Below are 21,783 nucleotides of genomic sequence, written 5' to 3' on the forward strand. Positions count from 1 at the left end.
TGCTAAAATGAAAATTGAAATTACTTACTCCGTGGCTATTGCAATAAGTAGAGTTGCACTCCTCATCTGTTATCTGGTATTGAACTTTTACACACACAAATTTGACACAATACTAAAAGCAAAAGGAAGTGAAGAATAGTCACACAATCAGATTGTGTGTACAGATAATACATAAGAAAAATTCAAGAGAGTTTCAGAATTCATATTATCAAGAACTGGCATAAAAATACAAAAAGTAAAATAAAGTAATAATTCGAAACATTGAAATAAATGTGAAATAAGCTATAAGACTTCAGATTTTAAAGATGTAACCATATGTGAGAAGTTAGTTTTATTTTCTTACCACCTAGCACTAGAAGTCCACTTAAAACGGGAAATATCTGGAAAAATAATTTGACTAGTTCCTGAGCTCCAGAACTATCCAAGCATTTAAAGATTTTATTTACTTGCTAGAGAGAGAGAGAGAGAGAGAGATAGCACACAAGCAGGGGGAGTGTCAAGCAGAGGGAGAAGCAGGCTCTCTGCTGAGCAGGGAGCCTGATGGAGAATTCTATCCCAGAACCATGGGATCATGGGATCATGGGATCATGACCTAAGCTGAAGGCAGATGCTTAACCAACTAAGCCACCCAGGCATTCCCCCAAGAAGCATTTTAAAAATACCTATGACCAGGCTCCACCTGAGACATTTCTATCAAAATCTCTGGGTGCAGGGTCCACATGATCTTCGGAGCAACTAAGGTTGAGAACTATGAGGTGGGAGATTGGGGTCTTAAAATCATGGGTATGAGTAGCACAGGAAGACAGTCACTATTCCATGAGAAAAAAATGATGAGAAGGAGAACAGTAAGAATAATAGATAATTAGGGACGCCTGGGTGGCTCAGTTGGTTAAGCGGCTGCCTTCGGCTCAGGTCATGATCCCAGCGTCCTGGGATCGAGTCCCACACCGGGCTCCTTGCTAGGCAGGGAGCCTGCTTCTCCCTCTGCCTCTAGCCTGCCACTCTGTCTGCCTGTGCTTGCGCTCTGTATCTCTCTCTCTAACAAATAAATAAAAAGTCTTAAAAAAAAAGAAAAAAAGAATAATAGATAATTATATGCAGTAATAAGGCAATGAGAGACTCCCAACTATGATGGTTAAAAGGCCTCCAAAGAAAGAGTGTTTTATGTGTGAATTTACACTGTTCTAATTTATGGAATTAATTTTTGTGCCTTTTTCCTAATTATTGAAAAAATTCAGTAAATTCAGTACTTTGTCAAAGTTATTTTTTGAGTGAATTTTGTCTTTGGATCATAATAACAACCATGTATGCAAAAAGAGGAGGACCAGGACCCTGGAAAAAATGATTTGAGCCAGTATCCTTCAGAATTCAAGGGGAGAGAGACCTCAGATCGTAATTGTATTCCATGTGCTTCCAGATGAGCAAGATGTGATAGAAACTTTGGGTTTTTTCCATGGACTATTTTAAAAATGTATTATATAGAAATAAATTTGAATTTAGCAAGCACAGCTTGTGACTTTCCCTCAAAAAGATATGTCAGAAAAAGACAAATATCATATGCTTTCAGTCATTGAATTTAAGAAACAAAACAAAGGGGAAAAAAGACAACCAAAAACAGGCTCTTACAGAGAACAAACTCTTGATGCCAAAAGTGTAGAAGGGAAATGGGGGGAATGTACACCTGAAACTAATGTAACACTCTATGTTAATTATACTTGAATTTAAAAATACAATACAATAAAATGAAAAGTTTAAAAATATTTTAATTAACTTTCATATTGTAGCTCTTGGAGTTAATAGTTCATAGAATTAATTAGAATATTAAGCTGTTATCAGATATATTATTTTAATAAATGTCAGAACTTTCTAGTAATCTAAAAATTATTTTATGCTATATTATGTGTTAATTCTGTTTTCCTGTTTCTTTCTTTTGAAATTTTTATTTAAATTCTAGTTACTTAACATATAGTGCAATATTGGTTTCAGGGGTAGAATTAGCGATTCATCACCTACATACAACACCTAGTGCTCATCATAATAAATGCCCTCTTAGGAGGCTGCATGAGCAGCTCAGTCAGTTAAGTGTCCCACTCTTTATTTCAGCTCAGGCCATGATCACAGGGTTCTGGGATCAAGTCCTGCCTCAGGCTTTCTTTCCTCCCTCTGCTTTGCTCCCTCCACACTACCCCTACTCACATGCATAGTCTCTCTCTGTCTCTCTCTCTCTCTGAAATAAATAACTCTTAAAAAGAAAAATAAAAAACCAGTGCCCTCCTACTACCCATCACCCATCTAGCCAATCTCCACCCACTTCCATTCATCAATCCCAATTGTTTTCTATCTTTAAGAGTCTCTTATGGTTTGTTTCCTTTTTTATCCTCCCCCCCCCAATATGTTCATCTGTTTTGCTTCTTTAAATTCCACATATGAGTGAAATCATATAAAATTGCCTTGTACTTTTCTTATTTCACTTAGCATAATACACTATACCTCCACTCATGTCATTGCAAATGGCAAGATTTCATTCTTTTTGATGGATGAATAATATTCCACATTATATATCTACCACATCTTTTTTATCCATTCATCATTCGATGGACATTTGGGCTCCTTCCATAGTTTGGCTATTGTTGATAATGCTGCTATGTTAGGGAGCATGTATCCCTTTGAAATCACATTTTTATGTTCTGCGGGTAAATACACAGTACTGTGATTATGAGATCATAAGTTAAGTCTATTTTTAACTTCTTGAGAAAACTCTATATTGTTCTCCAGAGTGGCTGCATCAGTTTGCATTTCCACCAAAAGTACACGAGTGTTCATTTTCCTCCACATCCTCCCCAACACTTGTTTCTTGAATTTTTTTATTTTAGCCATTCTGACAGGTGTGAGGTTGTATCCCACTGTAGTTTTGATTTGCATTTCCCTGATGATCTCTGGTGTTAAGCATCTTCTAATGTGTCTGTTGGCCATCTGGATGTCTTCTTTGGAGAAATTTCTATTTATGCCTTCTGCCCATTTTTAACTGGATTATTGGTTTTTAGGTGTTGAGTTGTATAAATACTTTATATATTTTGGATACTATCTTTTAACAAGTATGTCATTTGCAAATACCTTCTCCCATTCTGTAGGTTGACTTTTAGTTTAGTTGGTTTCCTTCGCTGTGCAGAAGCTTTTAATTTTGATTATTTAGTCCCAACAGTTTACTTTTGCTTTTGTTTCTCATGTCTCAGGAGACACATCTAGAAAGAAGTTGCTATGGCCAATGTCAGAGAAATTATTGCCTGTACTCCCCTCTAGGATTTTTATGGTTTCCTGTCTCACATTTAGGCCATTAATCCATTTTGAGTTTATTCTGTGCATGGTGTAAGAAAGTGGCCTAGTTTAATTCTTTTGCATATAGCTGTCCAATTTTCCCAAGACTGTTGAAGAGACTTTTTCCCATTGGGTATTCTTTCTTCCTTTGTTGGAAGATCGCCATATAATTATGGGTTTATTTCTGGGCTTCTATACTATTCCATTGATCTAGGTGTCTATTTTTGTGCCAGTACCATGTTGTCTTGATCACTACAGCTTTGTAATAAAACCTGCAGTCTCGAATTATACCTCCAGCTTTATTTTTCCTTTTCCAGATTGTTTTGGCTATTCAGGGTCTTTTGTGGTTCCATATAAATTTTAGGACTGTTCTTTTCTAGTTCTGTTTTTTTAAAAAGTGTTGTTTTGATAGGGATTGCACTAAATCTGTAGATTGCTTAGGATAGTATAGACATTTGAACAGTATTTGTTCTTCCAACCATGAACATGCAATGTCTTTCCATTTCATTGTGTCATCTTCAATTTCTTTCATCAGCATTTTATAGTTTTCAGAGTACAAGTTTTCACCTCTTTGGTTAAGTTTATTCCTAGCTACTTTATTATTTTTTGGTGCAACTGTAAATGGGATTGTTTTAATTTATTTTCTACTGCGTGATTATTAGTGTTTAGAAATGCAACAGGTTGGGCACCTGGGTGGCTCAGTGGGTTAAGCCGCTGCCTTCGGCTCAGGTCATGATCTCAGGGTCCTGGGATCGAGTCCCGCGTCGGGCTCTCTGCTCGGCAGGGAGCCTGCTTCCCTCTCTCTCTCTCTCTGCCTGCCTCTCCATCTACTTGTGATTTCTCTCTGTCAAATAAGTAAATAAAATCTTTAAAAAAAAAAAAAGAAATGCAACAGGCTTCTATACATTGATTTTGTATACTGTGACCACACTGAATTCTATCAGTCCTGATAATTTTTTGGTGGAGTCTTCAGGGCTTTTTTTTTTTTTTCCTTTAATTTCTTTTCAGCATAACAGTATTCATTGTTTTTGCACCACACCCTGTGCTCCATGTAATACATGCCCTCCTTAATACCCACCACCTGGCTCCATCAACCTCCCACTCCGACCCCTTCAAAACCCTCAGGTTGTTTTTCAGAGTCCATAGTCTCTCATGGTTCACCTCCCCTTCCAATTTCCCTCAACTCCCTTCTCCTCTCCATCTCCCCATGTCCTCCTTGTTATTTGTTATGCTCCACAAATAAGTGAAACCATATGATAATTGACTCTCTCGGCTTGACTTATTTCATTCAGCATAATCTCTTTCAGTATATAGAACATGTCATCTGCAAATAGTGAAAGTTTTACTTCTTCCCTATCAATTTGGATGCCTTTTTTTCCTTTCTCTTGCCTGATTGCTATGGCTAGGACTTCCAGTACTATGTCAAATAAAAGTGAGAAAGGACATTCTTGTGTTTTTCCTGACCATATAGGAAAAGCTCTGTTTTTCCCCGTTGAGGATTATATTACATTAGCTGCGTGTTTTTCAGATGTGGCCATTATTATGTTGAGTCATGTTCCCTCTAAACCCACTTTGTGAAGGGTTTTTATCATGAATGGATGTTGTACTTCATCAAATCCTTTTTCTGCATCTATTGAAATGACCATATGGGTTTTATCTTTTATTTTATTAATGTTATATAGCATGTTGATTGATTTGCCAATGTTGAACAACCCTTGCAACCCAGGAATAAATCCCACGTGGTCATGGTGAATATGTTGTTTGATTTGGTTTGCTAACATTTTGTTGAGGATGTTTGTTGAGTTGTTCATCAGGAATATTGGCCATAGTTCTTTTGTAGTGTCTTTATCTGGTTTTGGAATCAGGGTAATGCCAGCCTCATAGTATAAATTTGGAAACTTTCCTTCCATTTCTATTTTTTATAAAATTTTGAGAAGTACAGGTATTATACTTTCTTTTTTTTAAAAGATTTTTATTTATTTATTTGACAGACAAGTAGGCAGAGAGGCAGACAGAGACCCAGAGAGGAGGAAGCAGGCTCCCCGTCGAGCAGAGAGCCCAATGCAGGGCTCAATCCCAGGACCCGGGGATCATGACCAGAGCCGAAGGCAGAGGCTTTAACCCACTGAGCCACCCAGGTGCCCCTAGTTATTAAGCTTTCTTTAAATGTTTGGTAGAATTCACCAGCAAAGCCATCTGGTCTTGGGCTCTTGTTTTTTGGGATTTTTTTTTTTTTTTTGACTACTGATTCAGTTTCATTGCTGGCAATCAGGTTGTTCAAATTTGCTATTTCTGGTGTCTATTTTTGTGCCAGTACCATGGCAGTGGGCTTTCTGGTTCAACTTTGGTAGTTTATGTTTCTAGGAATTCATCTTTTTCTTCTAGGTTGTCCAGTTTGTTGACATATAATTTTTCATAATATTCTTTTATAGTCCCTTGTATTTCTATGGTGTTAGGAAGTCATGCACACACACACACACACACACAAAAATTAGGACCAAAAAATTATAAAGTAGAATTTATAGGAAATATTTTAAAATGGCACAATAATCAAATAACAATTCATTATGATTTTGAGTTGAGCCAAGATAACATAGACCTATTTCTTTAAGTGAAATAAGTCAAGCAGAGAAAGACAATTATCATATGGTTTCACTCATATGTAGATAGCACATAGGACCATAGAGAAAGGGAGGAAAAACTGAGGGGGAAGAAATCAGTGAGAGAGACAAACCTTGAGAGACTCTGGACCCTGAGAAATAAACTGAGGGTTCCAGTTAGGTGGAGGTGGCAAGATGGGATAGTGAGGTGATGGGTATTAAGGAGGGCACATGTTGTGATAAGCACTGGGCATTATATGCAACTAATAAATCGAATACTACATCAAAAAGTAATGATATACTACTATATGTTGGCTAACTGAACATAATAATAAAATAAAAATATAAAAACTCACACTAAAAAAAGAATGAATGTTAGGCAAACTACGGTGTATTCATGTAATGGAATATTTCAACACTAAATATGAACCATTGATACATGTGGCTTTCTAGATAGATCCCAAGGATATTATTCTGGCTGAAAAAAACTAATCTCTAGAGATTTTTAGATAACTCGACTAATATAACATTCTCCAAGTGACAGAATTATAGAGATAGAGAACTGATTAGAACAGAGCATTAGGTATACAAGGGAAAGGTATGACTACAAAATGAAACCATGACAGAGCTCCATTTTGGTGGATGGAACAGTTTTGTATTTTGACTGTGATAGTGGTTTCATGGTTATACATGTTATATAATTGCACAGAACTACACACAGACAACACACACACACACACACATTCTTGTAAAATGACGAAATCTAAATGAGGTTTCTATCAAAGTCAATTTCCTGTTTTTTATATTTTACAGGTTAAAGATATTAAGAAAATCTGGGTGTAGGATAGAGAGGACCTCTCTAACGTATTTTACTTTCCATTAAAGTATAGTTACTTCAAAATTAAAAAGTTTAATTAAAAAAAGACCACCAATAACTGTGACTAATTCTGTGTAAACAAATTTTGTGTAATGGTTTTCCTTCTTTATATTTTTCTCCATTTCAAAAATTATTCAAAGATATAGTATCTTTATAATTTATATTTCTATTAATTTCATAATATTAAGACAGTGAAAAAATGCTATAAGCACAAAAAATACTGGAAATACATGTTCTGAAATATAAAGAGAATTTATCTCTAGGTGATAATACTATGAATGATTTTTTTCCTTTTCTGTATTTTCCAGTCATTTTTGATGTATGTGTATTATTTCAAAATGAAAAATTGTATTAATTTTAATAAATCAAATAAAATTCAGCCAGAAAATATAAAATAAGCACTTTAGAACTGATTAAATTAATCACCACAAAATGTGTTAAGCAAAAAAAAAAGTTCAAAAGCATTTATAGTATGTAATATTATTTTTTGTTTAACAAAGGAGGTATAAGAAATGTACATATCTGCTCCATTGTGCAACATTGTGCAACAAATAAAAGGTAAGATAGCTAAAACTAAAAAACTACAATAATAGAAACTAATAATGAAAACTAATTGTTTCTCTACTGGGAGTGGGGAGAAATGAGAATGGATAGAAGGTTTACAGGGTTTACAGGGATGGGAATGGATAATTCTCTGAGTATAACCATATATAGTTTTGAACCTTTTAAAAAATTTTTTTAAAGATTTTATTTATTTGGGAGAAAGAGGGCACATGTGAATAGTAGTGTGTGTGGGGGGGGTAGGAACAGAGGGAAACACACAAGCAGACTCATACTGAGCACAGATCGAGTCTCTAGGCTCAATCTCACAACCCTGAGATTACAACCTCAGCTAAAATCAAGGGTTGGGCACTTAACTGACAGAGTCACCCAGTTGCCCTTATAGTTTTAAATCTTAAAAATCATTTTATATTTCACATATCAGAAACTAAGCTAAAATAAAATGAACAGGACAGGGAGAAATCAAAAAAGCTTACTGTTTTTCAAATGAACAATCTAACCACATTAAGAAGAAAAATGAATAAACCCCCCAAAAAATCTTAAATAAAATATTTTTACATACACTTCAGGCTAAGGGCAAAAAAAATTTCACAGTGGAATGAACTAGCAATTCTGAGATAGTTTAATGTGGACATCCAAGGATGGAATTTATATAGATAACTGTCAAAGAAAGTGTCAAAGGAAACAGTCAAAAATATGAAAAGATATGAGGCTAGAATGAAACCTATATTGTGGATTCAATTTGAAAGTATAATTTTGACCTCATGCTTTGTAATGTAGATATGCATATATAGAAATATATATACAGCATACGAGTGTGAGTATATATACATGTATACATATATACATATATTCATGTATATGTATCATGTTTTCATATGCTTGAATCCTATGTAGATATAGATATACATTTCCTAGCTCTGTCTATTGATGGGGCCAAAAGTGACACTCCCAACAGCAGAAAGGAAAATTAATACCTAGATCTTGGTTTCTAAATACTATTTCCCATTTCAATGAACCAGGGTTCCTTGGAGAATGGCTGATTTTAGGAACTGGGGCAGGAAACATTCAGTATTAATGAAGAACATCTTGTGATTCTATAAAGTAAGGAAGCACTCAAAAAGAAAAAAGGAAAAAAAAAAAAAACTCTCACAGTGTTAAGAGTTTGCCAAAGAGACACCAGTTGACTGAAAGAACTCCCAATGGCCAAAGCTAGAAAAACTTGAACAATGAAATCAATAAAGTAGTACTGGATTATAACCCAGACCATAATAACATAAATATCCAAGAGTCTACAATGTTACAAATAAATGACTGAATAAATAAATGGAGAACAGACAAACCTTTGGTGCAGAGGAATTAAAAATAATTTATGTAACTACTGAGCCCCCAAGAAAGTGAAATAAAACTTCCTACTCCTTAAGTATGGGCTATGCAAAGTAACTTCTTTCAGGGAAGTACAATATGGAAAGGGAAGTAAAGAGTAACTTAACAGTGAGAAATTTGACAAATATTACCTCAGCCAGGTGATCAAGGTTAACATCAACACTTGATAATGATATGATGAAAGATACTTTACCTCTGAGGTCTTCCTCCCAAAAATATATAAACCAATCTAATCGTAAGAGAAATGGCAGACAAATCTTAATATGAGGGACATACTACAGAATACCTGACCAGTTCTCGAAACCGTCAAGGCTATCAAAAACAAAGAAATTAGGAGAAACCGTTACTGTCAAGAGAAGTCTATGAATACAAAATTGATAAATGTAATATGGTATTTTGGGTGGAATCCTGGAAAAGACATTAGGTAAAAGAAATCTGAATGAAGTGTGGAATTTATTTAATATAATATATAAACATTGCTAGTTCATTAACTGTAACAAATGTACCATATTACTATTAGATGTTAATAACTGGGAAAATTGGATATGTTGCTTATGGGCAAGAATTATAGTATGTTCTAAAACTGGATGTGGTGATACATTAATCAAAAGCAATGAATTGTATATATCATGAATGACTATTACAGTAAACAATATTTCAACAAAGCTGTTTAACAATGAATTGCTTGGTGTATTGTAAAAAATAATTGTTAAAACACTTGAAATTTTGTAGTTCTAATTACCATCTCAGGACCACACACAGTGCCATCTTGTACAAATGTATCATCTCTATCTTCAGGATTTTCATATGTTGTCCATGAATTTTTAGGTATGTTTTCATTGGGTCGAAATGTAGATACACATATTTCATCTTGGACATGTGTATAAATCACTGACAAATTTGCACGTGATATTAATGTTTTATGTGGCCAGGCACAAACTAATTTTCCACATAGAAGATTACTAGAATCATAGGGCAGAGAAAAAATTCTCTTATTATTTACTGAAATAACATAGATTCCTGATATACCTATGTTTAAAAAAAAAAAAGTCTTACAAATTTAACTCCAGGCGTCTCTCAGAAAACTTTCTGAGCACACTGATTTATGTATGATGTGGCCATTTTTGTTCTGTGAGTCTATGTGCTAAGGGAAAAATTAATGATACCTGCAACCTGACAGCCCTGGTCTGTCTTATATTAGCTTCTTAAATTTGAGCAAATCACCAGTCTTCAATTCTTAGTAAAATAAAATAAATAATTCTCACTATAAATATCATTGTCATAACATTATAGGCACTGAATACATATCATTTGTAGGCAATGGATAATACTGTTCAGTTCAGATCATAAAACAAAGAAACCTGTGATAAACTGCCATATATTCTAGGATCTTAGCAATATATAACCTATATCCCAAACAAAATTATAAATTTCTAAATACGTACGGATTACTGCAAAAATCTCGACCACAGTTTCCATATCTATCTCCTCTTGTATTTACTTCATCATAACAAGCAAATGGACCACCTCTAGAAGCTAAAAGAAAAAAAAACATATAAATTACAGTACATAATTCCAATAATCATTGTAGAAATAAACTCACTTTGGAAATTAATAATGTGACAGCTAAGGAGGTTTATAATTATCTAGCATTAAAAGGTTGCTCAGGCAGCTTTGGGGGAGGCAAGATAACAGAAGAGTAGGGACCCCATTTCAATCAGTCCCCTGAATTTAGCTGGATATCTACCAAACCATTCTAAATATCACAAAATCAGCCTGAGATGTAAGAATATATATCTAGACCTCTACAAGCAGAAAAGTGCTGCCTGTTGCAAGGTAGGAAGAGCAGAGTTATGAAGCTTCAGGGAGATATTGGAAGATAAACAGAAGGGTGAGGGAGCCTCCAGAAACTGGCTCCTAGAGAGTGATATAACACCAGAGCACAAAAGTGTCCTGTGCCAGGGTCTGGACAGCAGTAATGGCTGGGAAAGGGCTTTAGTGCAGTGCCCAGGCAGGATCCAGGAGCTGCAGGTGCATGCATAAGCCTGGGGCCCTGGGCAGTTTTAGAAACACAAAGGGCATGGACACTCCCAGGCCCCTGGGATGACCTCAGAGAATCACTGTGGGCGTGAATTGTGAGAGGCTGCGGCTATCTGCAGTACACAGAGAAACAGAGAAGGTTTGCCCTGGAGGATACAGTGAAGACAACCAACTTTAATTTCTCTGCTCTGGGCCAGAGGTTTGGGTGTGACCATTTTTGCTCTGACCCTCAAGGAGGCACGGAAAACAGAGAGAACAAAATCTCAAAAAACCAGTCTCCACTGATCTCATCCTCCCAACAGGAGGCAGGACAACTCTGCCCAAGCAGGTTGCCTGAGAAACAACAGCAGCCCCAGCCCCCAGAAGATCTACTGGAAGAACAAGAGGACGACAATTGTAGTGTCCCTATAAAACTGTAAAATCCCAACACTGGCAAAAATAGCATATTGAGCTCCAGTCATTGCCTCATGGCTTGTTTATTTTTCAGATACAATTTCTTTTTCTTTTTATTCTTAGCAATATATAACCTACATCCCACCCTTTTATTGTTTTTTTTTTTACCCTTTTCTCATTTCAACTGCATGTTCAATATATCAACTTATATTTCATAGTAGCTTTTTTTAACTTGTATTCCACATCTGTATTTTTTTTTTTTAGATATATGCTTCAGGGTAGTCCTTTTCTCCCTATTCAATATTACCTTTGTATATATACAAGTTTTACTTTCCCTGTAATTTTGGGAAGTAGTGTATTCTAACAAACAGAACAAAATACTCCCAGGAACAACTTAAACACCCTATTTTGTCCACACTGAGAGATTGCCCCCTTTATTCTTTTTTATTTTTTTTAATTTTAAAATTTTACAAATTTTATTCTTGTGTTTTATTTTGGCTTTGCTTTTTCAGTAGTGACTTCTGACTACTCCAGATTTTCTTAAGATGCATCTTGCTTGGGTTGTGGTTGATATTTTGAACTCTGCACATTCTCTTAACCATCCCTCAACAAAATGACTAGGAGGAGGATCTCCCAACAAAGAAAAAAACCAGAAACAATGGCCTCTGCCACAGATCTAACGGATATGGATATAACCAAAATGTCAGAGATAGATTTCAGGGTAGCAATTGTGAGGTCAATAGTTAGGCTTGAGAAAAGCATTAGTAACAATATAGAATCTCTAAGGGCAGAAATGAAATCTAATCAGGCCAAACCAGAAAATGCTATGAATTAGATGCAGTCTAAACATGATACTCTAACATCCAAGGTAAATGAGGCATAAGAACAAATTAGTGATCTAACAGATAAGCTGGTAGAAAAGAAGGAAGCTGAGGAAGAGAGGGATAGGTGGCTAGAAGCCTGTGAGAACAGACTTAGAAAGATCAATGATTCCATGAAATGATCCAATGTCAGAGTTATTGGGACCCCTGAGCGGGGAGAGAAAGAGAGATGATTAGAAGGTATGATTGAGGAACCAGAAAACACCTCAAATAGCCAAAGGAATATTGAAAAAGAAAGCCAAAGTTGGTGGCATCAAAAATTCCAGACTTCAAGTTCTATTACAAAGCTGTCATCAAGACAGTATGGTACTGGCACAAAAACAGACACATAGATCAATGGAACAGAATAGAAAGCCCAGAAATAGACCCTCAACTCTATGGTCAACTAATCTTTGACAAAGCAGGAAGGAATGTCCAATGGAAAAAAGACAGCCTCTTCAACAAATGGTGCTGGAAAATTGGACAGCCACATGCAGAAAAATGAAATTGGACTATTTCCTTACACCACACATGAAAATAGATTCAAAATGGATGAAGGACCTCAATGAGAGAAAGGAATCCATCAAAATCCTTGAGGAGAACATAGGCAGCAACCTCTTTGACCTCAACCGCAGCAATTTCTTCCTAGGAACATCACCAAAGGCAACAGAAGCAAGGACAAAATGAACTGTTGGGATTTCATCAAGATCAAAAGCTTTTGCACAGCAAAGGAAACAGTTAACAAAACCAAAAGACAACTGGCAGAATGGGAGAAGATATTGGCAAACGACATATCAGATAAAGGGCTAGTATCCAAAATCTATAAAGAGCTTAGCAAACTCAACACCCAAAGAACAAATAATCCAATCAAGAAGTGGGCAGAGGACATGAACAGACGTTTCTGCAAAGAAGACATCCAGATGGCCAACAGACACATGAAAAAGTGCTCCATATCACTTGGCATCAGGGAAATACAAATCAAAACCACAATGAGATATCACCTCACACCAGTCAGAATGGCTAAAATAAACAAGTCAGAAAATGACAGATGCTGGCAAGGATGCGGAGAAAGGGGAACCCTCCTACACTGTTGGTGGGAACACAAGCTGGTGCAACCTCTCTGGAAAACAACATGGAGGTTCCTCAAAATGTTGAAAATAGAACTACCCTATGACCCAGCAATAATAGCACTACTGGGTATTTACCCTAAAGATACAAACATAGTGATCCAAAGGTAAATTTTTTTAATTTTATTTTTTTCTTATTCTATTTTCTTTAGCTGTTCCTTTTTCCTATTTTAATGTTTTTAAACTATTTTATCTTAAAGATCTTTTTTTATTGTTATAGTCATATTCTATTCCTTCATTGTGTTTAGCCTTATTTTTTGTATACATATATGTTTCTTTTCTTTAAAATTTTGGAATACAATTTTTTTCTAATATATCAAAATATACCCCAAATCTAGTGCATGCCTCTATTCTAGTCTCTAGTCTGATGACATTCTCTTCTCTTTTTTTTTTCTTTTTCCAACCAACTTACCAATACCTTTTTTTAGAATCCTTTTTAACTTTCATCTTTACAGTCATATTCCATCCCTTCATTGTGTTTACCCTTATATTCATATATATGTATATATAAGCTTTTATATAGAAAGATAGCATATATATATATATATATATATGCTTTTCTTTCCTTAAAAATGTTGGGAGGTAGTTTCTTCTAAGAGACCAGAATGCACCCAAAATGATGTGGGTGGCTCTGTTCTATTCACCAGTCTAATATATATGGTTTTTTATTTTTAATTTTTTATTTTTCCCCCATTCTTCTCCCCCCATTTAAGATCTCTTCTGATTTGGTTGGCAGATATTTTTCTGGGGTTTTGCCACCCTTTTAGTATTTTATTCTCTCATTCATCTATTCTTATCTGGATAAAATGACAAGGTGGAAAAACTCACCTCAAAAGAAGAACAAGAGGTAGTACTGACAGTTAGGAACCTAATCAATACTGACATTAGTAAGATGTCAGAACTAGAGTTTAGAATGACTACTATCAAGGAACTAGCAGGACTCGAGAAAAAGCATGGAAGATATTAGAGAATCCCTTCTGAAGAAATAAAATCCCTTTCTGGAGAAATAAAAGAACTAAAATCTAACCAAGTTGAAATCAAAAGAGCTATTAATGAGGTGCAATAAGAAATGGAGACTCTTACTGGTAGGATAAATGGGACAGAAGAGGGAATTAGTGATATAGAAGAACAAATGACAGAGAATAAAGAACCTGTGCAAATGAGAGACAAACAACCTCTGGACAATAAGGGGAGAATTTGAGAGATAAGTGTTACCATAAGAAGAAATAATATTAGAGTAACTGGGATCCCAAAAGAAGAAGGAAGAGAGGGGCAGAAGGTATAATGGAGCAGATTATAGCAGAGAACTTCCCTAATTTAAGGAAGGAAACAAGCATCAAAATCCAGGAGGCACAGAGAATCCCCCTCAAAATCAATAAAAATCAGTCAACACCCCATCATCTAATAGTAAAACTTAAAAGTCTCAGAGACAAAGAGAAAAATCCTGAAAGCATCTTGGGACAAAAGGTCTGTAACCTACAATGGCAGAAATATTAGATTGGCAGTAGACCTATCCACAGAGACTGGCAGGCCAGAAAGGACTGACGTGATATATTCAGAGCACTAAAAGACGAAAACATGCAGCCAAGAATACTATATCCAGCTAGGCTATCATTGAAAACACAAGGAGAGATAAAAAAGCTTCCAGGATAAACAAAAACTGAAAGAATTTGCAAACACCAAACCAGCTCTACAGGAAACATTGCAAAGGATCCTCTAAGCAAAGAGAGAACCTAAAAGTAACATATACCAGAAAGGAACAGAGACAATATACAATAACAGTTACCTTTCAGACAATACAAGAGCACTAAATTCTGATCTTTCAATAGTTACCCTGAATGCAAATGGGCTAAATGCCCCAATACAAAGACACAAGGTATCAGAATGCATTTAAAAAAAAAAAAAAAGACCCATTGATATGCTGTCTACAAGAAACTCATTTTAGACCCAAAGACACCTCCAGATTTAAACGGAGGGGGTGGAAAACCATTTACCATGCTAATGGACATCAAGAGAAAACTGGGATAGCAATCCTTATATTGGATAAATTAGATTTTAAGCCAAAGACTATACTAAAATATGAGGAAAGACAATATATCACACTTAAAGGATCTGCCAACAAGAAGATCTAATAATTTTAAATATCTATGCCCCTAACATGAGAGAAGCCAATTAGATAAATCAGTTAATAACAAAATCAAAGAAACACATCAACAATAATACAATAATAGTAGGGGACTTTAACACTCCCCTGACTGAAATGGACAGATCATCTAAGCAAAAGATTAAAAAGGTAATAAAGGATTTAAATTATACACTGGACCAATGGACATCACAGATATATTCAGAACATTCCATTCCAAAGGAAGAGAATACACATTCTTCTCTAGTGCACATGGAACATTCTCCAAAACAGATCACATCCTGGGTCACAAATCAGGACTCAACCGGTACCAAAAGAATGGGAGCATTCCCTGCATATTTTCAGACCACAATGCTTTGAAACTAGAACTCAGCCACAAGAGGAAAGTTGGAAAGAACTCAAATATATGAAAGCTAAAGAGCAACCTACTAAAAAATGAATGGGTCAACCAGGAAATTAAAGAAGAATTGAAAAAATTCATGGAAACAAATGGAAATGAAAACACAACTGATCAAAATCTTTGGGACACGGCAAAGGCAGTCCTGAGAGGAAAGTATATAGCAATACAAGGCTTTCTCAAGAAACAAGAAAGGTCTCAAGTACACAACCTAACCTTACACCTGTAGGAGCTGGGAAGGAATAGCAAATAAAGCCTAAACCCAGCCTGAGAAGAAAAATAGTAAAAGATCAGAGCAGAAATCAATGAAATAGAAACCAGAAAAATAGTAGAACAGATCAACAAAACTGTAAGCTGCTTCTTTGAAAGAATAAATCAACAAAGTTCTGGCCAGACTTTTCCAAAAGCAAAGGAAAGGACCCAAATCAATAAAATCATAAATGAAAGAGGAGAGATCACAACAAACACCAGAAACATACAAACAATTATAAAAACATATTATGTGAAATATATGCTAGCAAATATGACAATCTGAAAGAAATGGATGCAATCCTAGAGACATATAAACTACCAAAACTGAACCAGGAAGAAATAGAAAACCTGAACAGACCCATAACCAGTAAGGAGATTGAAGCAGTCAACAAAAATCTTCCAAAAAAACAACACCCCAGGGCCAGACAACTTCCAGGGAATTCTACCAAATATTTAAAGAAAAATTAATGCCTATTCTCCTGAAAGTGCTCCAAAAAATAGGAATCAAAGGAAAACTTCCAAACTCATTTTATGAGGCCAGGGTTACCTTGATCCCAAAACCATACAAAGACCCCATCAAAGAGGAGAATTATAGGCCAATATCCTTGATGAACACAGATGCAAAAATTCTCACTAAAATACTAACCAATAGGATCCAACAATATGTGAAAGGAGTATTCACCATGGCCAAGTGGGATTTATTCCTGGGCTGCAAGGTTGGTTCAACATCCACAAATCAATCAATGTCATACAATGCAATAATAAAAGAAAGAACAAGAACCCTATGATATTCTCAATAGACGCTGAAATGGCATTTGACAAATTACAGCATCCTTTCTTGCTCAAAACTCTTCAAAGTATAGGGATATCACCATCATCATCAAAGCCATCTATGAAAAACTCACAACGAATATCATTCTCAATGGGGGAAAACTGAGACCTTTTCTCCTAAGGTTAAGAACACAACAGAGAGGGACGCCTGGGTGGCTCAGTTGGTTAAGCAGCTGCCTTCGGCTCAGGTCATGATCCCAGCGTCCTGGGATCGAGTCCCACATCAGGCTCCTTGCTCAGCGGGGAGCCTGCTTCTCCCTCTGACTCTGCCTGCCATTCTGTCTGCCTGTGCTCGCTCTCTCCCCCTCTTTCTCTCTGATAAATAAATTAAAAAAAAAAAATCTTTAAAAAAAAAAAAAAAAAGAACACAACAGAGATGGCCACTATCACCACTGCTATTCAACACAGTACTAGAAATCCTAGCCTCAGCAATCAAAAAAAAAAAAAAAGGCAACATCCAAATCGGCACTCGCAGATGCTGAGATGCTTTATGTGGAAAGCCCAAAAGACACGACTCCAAAACTGCTAAAACTTAAGCAGGAATTCAGTAAAGTGCCAGGATGTAAAATCAGTGTACAGAAATCAGTTCCATCTCTATACACCAACAACAAGACAGAAGACAGAGAAATTAGGGAGTCCATCCCATTTACAATTGCACCCAAAACCATAAGATACTGAGGAATAAACCTAACCAAAGAGGCAAAGAATCTGTAATCAGGGAAATATAAAGTACTTGTGAAGGAAATTGAGGAAGACACAAAGAAATGGAAAAATGTTCCATGCTCATGGACTGGAAGAACAAGTATTGTGAAAATGTCTATGCTATCTAAAGCAATCTACACATTTAATGCAATCCCTAACAAAATACCATCAATTTTTTCAAAGAAATGGAACAAATAGTCCTAAAATCTATATGGAACCAGAAAAGACCCTGAATAGCCAGAGGAATGTTGAAAAAGAATGGCTAAGCTGGTGACATCACAATTCCAGACTTCAAGCTCTATTACAAAGCTGTAATCATCAAGACAGTATAGTACTGGCCCAAAAACAGACACATAGATCAATGGAACAGAATAAAGAGTCCAGAAATGGGCCCTCAACTCTATGGTCAACCAATCTTCGACAAAGCAGGAGAGAACGTCCAATGGAAAAAAGACATTCTCTTCAACAAATCGTGTTGGCACATGCAGAAGAATGAAATTGGACCATTTCCTTATACTACACACAAAGACAGACTAAATGGACGAAAGACTTTTTGAATCTATCAAAAGCCTTGAGGAGAACACAGGCAGCAACTTCTTCAACCCTAGCCGCAGCTACTTCTTCCTTGACAGATTGCCAAAGGCAAGGGAAGCAAGTGAAAAAATGAACTATTGGTACTTCATCAAGATCAAAAGCTTTTGCACAGCCAAGGAAACTGTCCACAAAACCAAAAGACAACTGACAGAATGGGAGAAGATATTTGCAAATGACATATCAAATAAAGGGCTATATCCAAAATCTATAAAGAACTTATCAAACTCAACACCCAAAGAACAAATAATCCAATCAAAAATTGGGCAGAAGACATGAACAGACATTTCTGCCAACAGACACATAAAAAGGTGCTCCACATCACTCGACATCAGGAAAATACAAATCAAAACCACAATGAGATACCACCTCACACCAGTCAGAATGGCTATAATTAACAAATAAGGAATAGACAGATGTTGACAAGGATGTGGAGAAAGAGGAACCCTCCTATACTATTTGTGGGAATGAAAGGTGGTGTAGCCACTCTGGAAAACAGTATGGAGGTTCCTCAAAAAGTTGAAAATAGACCTGCCCTATGACCCAGCAATTGCACTACTGGGTATTTACCCTAAAGATACAAACATAGTGATCTGAAGGGACACATGCACATGAATGTTTATAGCAGCGATGTCCACAATAGCCAAACTATGGAAAGAATCTAGATGTCCATCAACTAGATAAAATGGATAAAGAAGATGTGATACACACACACACACACACACACACACACACACATACACAATTGAATATTATGCAGCCATCAAAAGAAATGAAATCTTGCCATTTGCAACAACGTGGATGGAACTAGAGGGTATTATGCTGAGCAAAATAAGTCAGTCAGAGAAAGACAATTATCATATGAGCTCTCTGATATGAGGAATTTGAGAGGCAGGGTGGGGGGCTGTGTTGGGTAGGAAAGGAGAAAATAAACAAGATGGGATCAGGAGGAAGACTGACCATAAGAGATTCCTAATCTCACAAAACAAAAGGGTTGCTGTTGGGTTGTGGGTTGGGATGGTGGGTTATGGACATTGGGGAGGGTATGTGCTATGGTAAGGGCTGTGAAATGTGTAAGCCTGGTGATTCACAGACCAGTACCCCTGGGACAAATAATAACATTTTATGTTAAAAATAAATAAATACTGAAGCAAGAAGAAACAGAAAATCTGAACACACTTAAAATTGAATCAGTAATCAAAAAACTTCCAAAACATAAAAATCCAGGATCTATAAGGATGCATAGGTGAATTTCACCAAACATTTAAAGAAGAGTTAATACCTATTTTCCTCAAACTTCCAAAAAATAGAAGGAAGCTTAAAATACACTCTATTGCAACCATGACCAGCTTGATACCAAAACGACATAAACACACCACAAAAAGGAAAACTATAGGTCAATATCTCTGGGGGACATACATGCAAAATCCTCAACAAAATATCAGCAAATCACATTCAACAATATATGAAAAGGATCATTCATCATGATCAAGTGCATCTAGGGTTGGAGCGATGGTTCGCTATTTACAAATCAATCAATATGATACACCACATTAACAAAATGAGGAACAAAAATCATATGGTCATCTCATTAGATGAAGAAGAAACATTTGACAAAGTACATTAATGCATGATACAAACCTTCCATAAAGTGTGTTTAGAGGGGCTCTATCCCAACACAATAAAAATCATATATGAAAAACCCACAGCTAACCTCATACTTAGTGAAACACTGAGCAAATTTTCCTCTAAGATCAGGAATAAGACAATATCCCACTCTTGGGTGTCTGGGTGGCTCAGTGGATTAAAGCCTCTGCCTTTGGCTCAGGTCATGAACCCAGGGTCCTGGGTTCGAGGCCCGCATCGGGCTGTCTGCTCAGCAGGGAGCCCGATTCCCTTCCTCTCTGTGTCTGCCTCTCTGCCTACTTGTGATCTCTGTCAAATAAATAAAAATAAAAATGAATCTTTAAAAAAAAAAAGAATATCCCACTCTCACCACTGTTACTCAACATATTACTAGAAATTCTAGCCAGGGCAGTTAGCCAACAAAAGATATAAAATGTATTCAAATTAATAAGGAAGAAACAAATCACTATTTGTAGAGGACATGATACTGCATATAGAAAACCCTAGAGTCTATCAAAAGAATTATTAAAAGTAATAAATAAATTCAACAAAGTTGTAGGATACAAAATTAATACACAAAATTTGGTTCCATTTATGTACATTAGTAATGAAGGAACAGAAAGAGAAATTAAGAAAAGAACTCCATTTACATTTTCACCAGAAATAATAAAATACTTATTAATAAACATAACCAAGAAAGTGAAGACCTGTATTCTGAAAACTATAAAACACTGATGAAAGAAGTTGAATATGGCACAAATTAATGAAAAGATATTCTATGCTCATGGATTAGAAAAATCAATATTATTAAAATGTTCATACTTTCCTAAGCAATCTACAGATTCAATGAAATCCCTATCAAAATACCAATAGCAGGTAATAGGGTGATGGGTATTGAGAAGGACACATGCTGTGATGAGCACTGGGTGTTACAGTTAACTAATGAATAGTTGAACACTGCATCAAGGACTAATTATGTACTACACAGTGGCTAACTGAACATAATAAAAAAAATAAAGCTCAGATTTTATTATTGGCAAAAAAAAAATACCAACAGCATTTTTCACAGAACTACAGCAAATAATATTAATATTTTTATGGAACCACAAAAGATCTGAAATAACCAAAGCAATGCTGGAAAAAAAAAAAAAAACAAAGCTGGAGGTATCAGATTCCCAGATTTCAAGATTTCAGCAAAGCTGTAGTAATCAAAACAGCATGGCATTGGAACAAAAACAGACACATTGCTCAATAGAACATAATAGAGAGACCAGCAATAAACCCATACATATGTTGTCAATTAATCTATGACAAAGGAGGCAAGAACATACACTGGGGAAAAGATAGTGTCTTCAATAAATAGTGCTGGAAAAACTGGACAACTACATGAAAAAGAATAAACACAGACCACCTTCTCACACCAACACAAAAATAAACTCTATAAGGCACAAATGCATAAAACTCCTCCAAGAAAACATAGGCAGTAATCTCTTTGCTATTCATCATAGCAACATTTTTCTAGATATGTCTCCTCAGGCAAAGGAAACAAAATAAAAAATAAATGATTGGGACTACACCAAAATAAAAAGCTTTTGCATAGCAAAGCAAACCATCACCAAAGCAAAAAGGCAACCTACTAATAGGAGAAGATATTTGCAACCATCACCAAAGCAAAAAGGCAGCCTACTAAGTAGGAGAATATATTTGCTCCTAATAAGGAGTTAATATCCAAATTATGTAAAGAACTTATAAAACTCAACCAAAAAAAAAAAAAAAACCCCAATCCAATTTTCCAAAGAAGACTTACAGATGGCTAATAGACACCTGAAAAGATACTCATCACTAATCATCAGGAAAATGCAAATAAAAACCAAAATGAGACATCACCTTACACCTCTCAGAATGGCTATAATCAAAAAGACAACAAAAAGTTAAGTGTTGGCAAGGATGTAGAGAATAAAGGAACACTTGTGTACTTTTGGTAGGAATATAAATTGGTGTAGCCCCTGTTGAAAACAGTATGGAGGTTCCTTAAAAAAGTAAAAATAGAAATATCATATGATCTAGTAATTCTACTACTGG

General features: G+C 35.7%; 1 protein-coding gene across 6 annotated transcripts in view; it reads right to left on the bottom strand.

Moving 5' to 3' along the window:
• LOC116581924 (disintegrin and metalloproteinase domain-containing protein 5-like) overlaps nt 1-21,783 on the bottom strand; it is a 139,829-nt gene that overhangs the window by 17,916 nt on the left and 100,130 nt on the right. For all 6 annotated transcript variants that reach the window (XM_032329264.1, XM_032329268.1, XM_032329265.1 and 3 more), the window contains 3 exons: nt 10,185-10,275; nt 9,482-9,701; nt 29-112 (listed from right to left, as the gene is read on the bottom strand). In XM_032329264.1, coding sequence (XP_032185155.1) covers nt 29-112; nt 9,482-9,701; nt 10,185-10,275 — 395 coding nt within the window. The remainder of the gene's footprint in view (nt 1-28; nt 113-9,481; nt 9,702-10,184; nt 10,276-21,783) is intronic.

This window comes from Mustela erminea, chromosome 21 (assembly GCF_009829155.1).
Source record: "Mustela erminea isolate mMusErm1 chromosome 21, mMusErm1.Pri, whole genome shotgun sequence".
Lineage (NCBI taxonomy): Eukaryota > Metazoa > Chordata > Mammalia > Carnivora > Mustelidae > Mustela > Mustela erminea.